The sequence below is a fragment of the Malania oleifera genome, chromosome 13, assembly GCF_029873635.1.
Source record: "Malania oleifera isolate guangnan ecotype guangnan chromosome 13, ASM2987363v1, whole genome shotgun sequence".
Taxonomy (NCBI): domain Eukaryota; kingdom Viridiplantae; phylum Streptophyta; class Magnoliopsida; order Santalales; family Ximeniaceae; genus Malania; species Malania oleifera.
The window spans coordinates 13,874,545-13,879,123 of NC_080429.1; the positions used below are offsets into that span (position 1 = coordinate 13,874,545).

Here is a 4,579-nt window from a genome sequence, read left to right on the forward strand (position 1 = left end):
ACTAAAATCTCACACATCCAAGTTTCCTAATATACGTATCTAATTTTTTATGTTTGAAATTTTAGAATTGAAACCGCAGAGTTAAGCATATGATATTTGAAAAAAGAAAATTAGATTGAATTTTGTTGAAATAGAAATTAATCTGAGTCTAGAATGAAATAAATTTGATGTAAAATTCATACTAGTGAATATAAACATAGTCGTGTAATTTTTTTTTATTTAAAAAATTTTGAGTTGCTCCAAAAAATTTTAAGAAGTATAAGGAAAAAAAAAATGTATATATATATATATATTGGGATGGGATGTGGTGTTTACACGTGTGGCGCGTGCGACTTGCGACAAAGGAGAAGCAAACCGTGTGGCGGGCGATTGCGATCCCTCATCCGCTCACCGGCTTTGATTTTGCGCTTGTCGGGGAAGGTGCAGGCTACGTGAAAAAGTAGTGATCAGCTGCATCCGGTCACACACTCTACAGCTTCCATCCAATTAAAACCAGTCACGCGTCCATCTTGAACCCAATCAAGCAGGCGATAATGATTGGATCCAAAGTAAAATTCCAAAATTGCCCTTAGGCCGTCCACAGACCACAGTGCTGATAAAGAAGCGAGCGCAGGGCTTTTAGAATAGATCGGAGAGTACATGATAATTCCCAAGGTTGGTGAAAGACCCGAGTTATGCTGTCCAATTTTTTTAAAAATGTAATCTTTTTTTACCTTTAAAACGAAGCTTTGGCGGCTTCCGTTCAACTTTTGTTTTCATTGTTTTCTCTGTTTTATAAAAACAGTTTTTATAATGATATATAAAGGTCACAGCTTACTTGTAGCTGGCCATTCGTTTTCTCTTCTTTTTCTTCTTCCTTTCTCTTCTCGCACAGCGTTTTCTAGAAGACCAGAGAGAGAGAGATATTGGGAAAAAAATGTGTTTTTTTTTGGAATTTTAACTTGCTGGGTTTGATTTCTCGCAATATTGATTTTCTTTCCTGTTCGTTTTTTCTCGGGAAAACCGGGGTTTGAAGAGCCCTAAGATTGTTGTTTCTGGTTTTTTTTTTTTGGGAACAAGTCCGTATCGTATTTGGCTGCATTTGGTTGAGGAGATCTGACGCGGTTTCTAGGTTTGGCATTTTTGAAGTCCTGATTTTTTCCGGCGGCTTTTTCACCGGTGGGGGAGATTTGGCTGGTGATCTCTTTCCGGTTTACTTGTTGAGGAAGGTTTAGAGATTGATGGGTTCAGTTGTTTCTTCGGTCCAAAGCTATTGATTCTGCAAAAAAAAGTTGAAGTTTCTCTCTACTGCAAGTCACTCTTTCTCTCTCTCTGCCAGGGGTGTGACTGACTCACTCTGGGCGTGGCTTTTGCAAGTGCTCGTGGAATGCTTAGTTCAGGGAAATCTACAGGTGGGTCTGTCGGCTTTTTACCGAGATGGGTAATGGTGGTTCCGCCCCAAACGGAGAAGAGATCTGAGTTTCTTTTTGGTCGCCTCTAGTCGATTCAATCACTGGGCATTTCCGAGACACAGTCAAATCCCAGTAAAAAAAAAAAAATTAAAAAAAAATAAAAGAACAAAAGCTAAATATGATGCGAATGAAGACCAAAACCAAAACCTCGGGGTTTAATGGCGGCTCGGCCAATGGTGGGGGAGACCGAGGAGGGCCTACGGCGGATTGGGAGCTTAGACCGGGAGGAATGCTGGTCCAACGGCGAACCCCTGATTCCGATCACATCTCCGCGCCGGTTCCGATGTTCAGAGTGAGGGTTAAATACCGCTCCGTTTACCACGAAATCAATATAAGCTCTCAAGCCACTTTCGGTAATGTGCAACTCTCTAAAACTCCCTTGTTTGTTTGTTTAAAGTTATCTGAGAAAACAATGGAATTACCCGTCAAAGGGAAAATTGAAGGAAATTGAATGATATTAATCGATGGTGGTTGGTTGGTGGTGAATTGGGTTGCAGGGGAGTTGAAGAAGATGTTGACAGGGCCAACGGGATTGCATCATCAAGATCAGAAGCTGTTGTTCAAAGATAAGGAGCGGGATTCAAATGCTTTTCTTGACATGTCGGGTGTTAAGGACCGATCGAAGATCGTGTTGCTTGAAGACCCGATTAGCCAGGAGAAACGCTATCTCGAGATGCGGCGCAATGCGAAGATGGAGAGGGCTTCGAAATCCATTTCGGAGATCAGCTTAGAGGTCGACAAGCTCGCCGGCCAGGTACTTCTTGGGAATGATTTGAAAAACTTATTGCTTCTTTTGCTTTGTTTGAGTTCATGGAAACTGGAAAGAAAAATGAGAATTTTCTCAATGGTTGTTTCCTTTGAATTAACTGTTAATTGGAATTGGTTAGGTCTCGGCTCTTGAATCAATGATATCTAAGGGTGGGAAAGTTGCAGAAACAGATGTGTTTAGTTTGATAGAGTTGTTGATGAATCAACTTCTTAAATTGGATGGAATTATAGCCGATGGAGATGTTAAATTACAGAGGAAAATGCAGGTATTTGAAATCTTTTTCCATGGATTTGCTGAATCCAGTTTTCCAATCACACATTGTAGTTTTGTGTATGTTTTGGAGTCTGAGGGTTTGATTTCTCATTCAATGTTTTTTGAAAAATTCATCTTGAAGGTGAGAAGAGTACAGAAGTATGTTGAAACTTTGGATATGTTGAAGATTAAAAACTCCCTGCACAGTAGCAATGGTGATCAAACTCCAATGCAGCATCAACAGAAGTATTCAAATGGACAAAGACCACCGCCAATTCAACAGCAGCAACCTAGACGATCTGCGGGTAACTTGGCTGCACAAATGCAGCAGATGCAGCTGCACCCGCCAGAACTGGCCTCTGGTCGATCCACTTCGGGGGCAGTGGTCGTGACCACACAATGGGAAACTTTCGATTCTACTCCAGCGCTGCTGCCAGTCTCTTCGCCCTCCACATCCACATCGGCCAGTATTAATCAGGCCGCGCCAAAGTTCAATTGGGAATTCTTCGATTAAGTGGTAAACAAAGTATCTGCTCCATTTTTAGTTTTGGTGTGAGGATGTGTGTTTTGGGTTTGTGTCCACTTGGTTTGGCATCGGTTCTTCATTCTTTTCTGTATTTAGATTTTGTTTAGAAAACCCCCTTTAATCTGTCATTCAGTTCACCTGAAATAAATGGGGTTAGTACAATAGAGTTTCATATTCCCCCCTTTTTTTCCATTTCTTTCGACTGTCACTCTCTTTGAATTTGTTTGCCATTTGTATTGTTTTGGTATTCACAGTGATGAACATATCTATATGTAGATTTGTTACTTGAGATGTTAGGGTTTTAGAATTTTAGAGGGGTTGTATTTTGAATCCAGTAAAATCCCATTTGAAAATTGTTGCAACATCTGTGTGTGTGTGTGGATTGTGGAGGTAAAGTAGGTCAATTCTGCTTTTGTTTTAGCTCTATATTGCAATCCAACAGTATTGGCTGATGAATGGAAAATGAATAACCTTTATACCTTGCTTCCTGTGGAGGGCACAAGCTGACATAAAATGAGGTAAAAATGAATGGGGTTTTGGTAATCAAATAGCTTGCCCACAAATGATAACAGATTCTGATGGGGGTCTGGCAAAATGATGATCAGTGTATAGCTATTTAGTTTAATACTTTAGAAAAAACAATTGGGTTTGCAAATGTGTTTAGGGCACATAGTCTCTCTGCTGAAATAGTCTCTCTGCTGAAATCTCTTTCTATACATAACAATTCTTCCCTACAAATCACAATCAACAAGGGACGTCTTGAGAAAGATGAGCCCAGAGAAGGAACTCATAGTTGGGTTTCTTTACTTCACTGTGCTGCATGAGTACAATGATTGTTGGCCATTAATTACGAGTAGGGCCAACAACAATGGGGGTCCTTATCCTCTGTGCCCACAGGCATCAGTTTAAACCTTATGTCCCTCAGTGTCGGTGGCCTGCCTGCCTGCAATGACTCAGTCCCCGCATGCTTGCACTCCATCTTCCCCTTGAAAGTCATCTTCTCACATGTAACTTTCCTGAAAATCAATTTTTTTTTGGTTTCATTTTAGTTTCATATTGTTGTTTGTAAACTTATCCATGCAGCTCATAGAGTGGATTGGAATGTTTTGGTGGTTGCTTTCTATGAGTTTGAGGCTTTGTGTATAGGAATCACATCATGGTTATCTTCTAACTTGAAGAAGTACGCCCAATTGGTGATTGGGGTAAATTTTATGAATGATGACCACTTAACTTTATCATTAATTTTAAATTGATGACTTAAGTTTTAGTTCATTGTATATTTGGCAATTTTTTTATTAACTGAAGATCCATTGAACATAAGATCATCATCTTAAAAAATTTAGACTTTTGAACATTTAGCATGTCTTCTAAGAAACCTACGCATTACATGCTAAAACTTACTCATTATTTTAATGTCGATGTTTAACAATTGTTTTAATGACAAAATGCTATCTTGACATTCTTGTCATTTTCTGTCAAACCTAGATTCATTTAAGACAAGTTTGGTACACAGGAATGGAATGGAATGGAATCGAGGGGGTATAATTGAACTTATCACTTAATTTCGTCAAACTTCTTATT

At 39.4% G+C, this 4,579-nt stretch overlaps 1 protein-coding gene across 2 annotated transcripts; it reads left to right on the forward strand.

Annotated features, from left to right (window-relative positions):
* The first annotated feature begins 651 nt into the window (after positions 1-651).
* Positions 652-3,360, forward strand: LOC131145505 (BAG family molecular chaperone regulator 1). Of its 2 annotated transcripts, XM_058094633.1 has the most exons (4): positions 652-1,804; positions 1,949-2,205; positions 2,339-2,485; positions 2,615-3,360. In XM_058094633.1, exons 1-4 carry the CDS (start codon positions 1,570-1,572, stop codon positions 2,984-2,986), a joined length of 1,011 nt encoding a protein of 336 aa, XP_057950616.1. In that variant the 5' UTR covers positions 652-1,569; the 3' UTR covers positions 2,987-3,360. The 2 variants fall into 2 exon arrangements, with proteins under 2 accessions (XP_057950616.1, XP_057950615.1); XM_058094632.1 differs by having other exon boundaries at positions 757-1,804; positions 2,339-3,360.
* Positions 3,361-4,579: the final 1,219 nt, after the last annotated feature.

What these genes read in the sequence shown, in the direction of transcription:
- LOC131145505 (XM_058094632.1), top strand. Translation starts at nt 1,570, where the DNA reads ATGATGCGAATGAAGACCAAAACCAAAACCTCGGGGTTTAATGGCGGC. An exon ending in AAGCTCTCAAGCCACTTTCG is followed by an intron (nt 1,805 to 1,948) that starts GTAATGTGCAAC and finishes ATTGGGTTGCAG; the next exon opens with GGGAGTTGAAGAAGATGTTG. An exon ending in TCGACAAGCTCGCCGGCCAG is followed by an intron (nt 2,206 to 2,338) that starts GTACTTCTTGGG and finishes GGAATTGGTTAG; the next exon opens with GTCTCGGCTCTTGAATCAAT.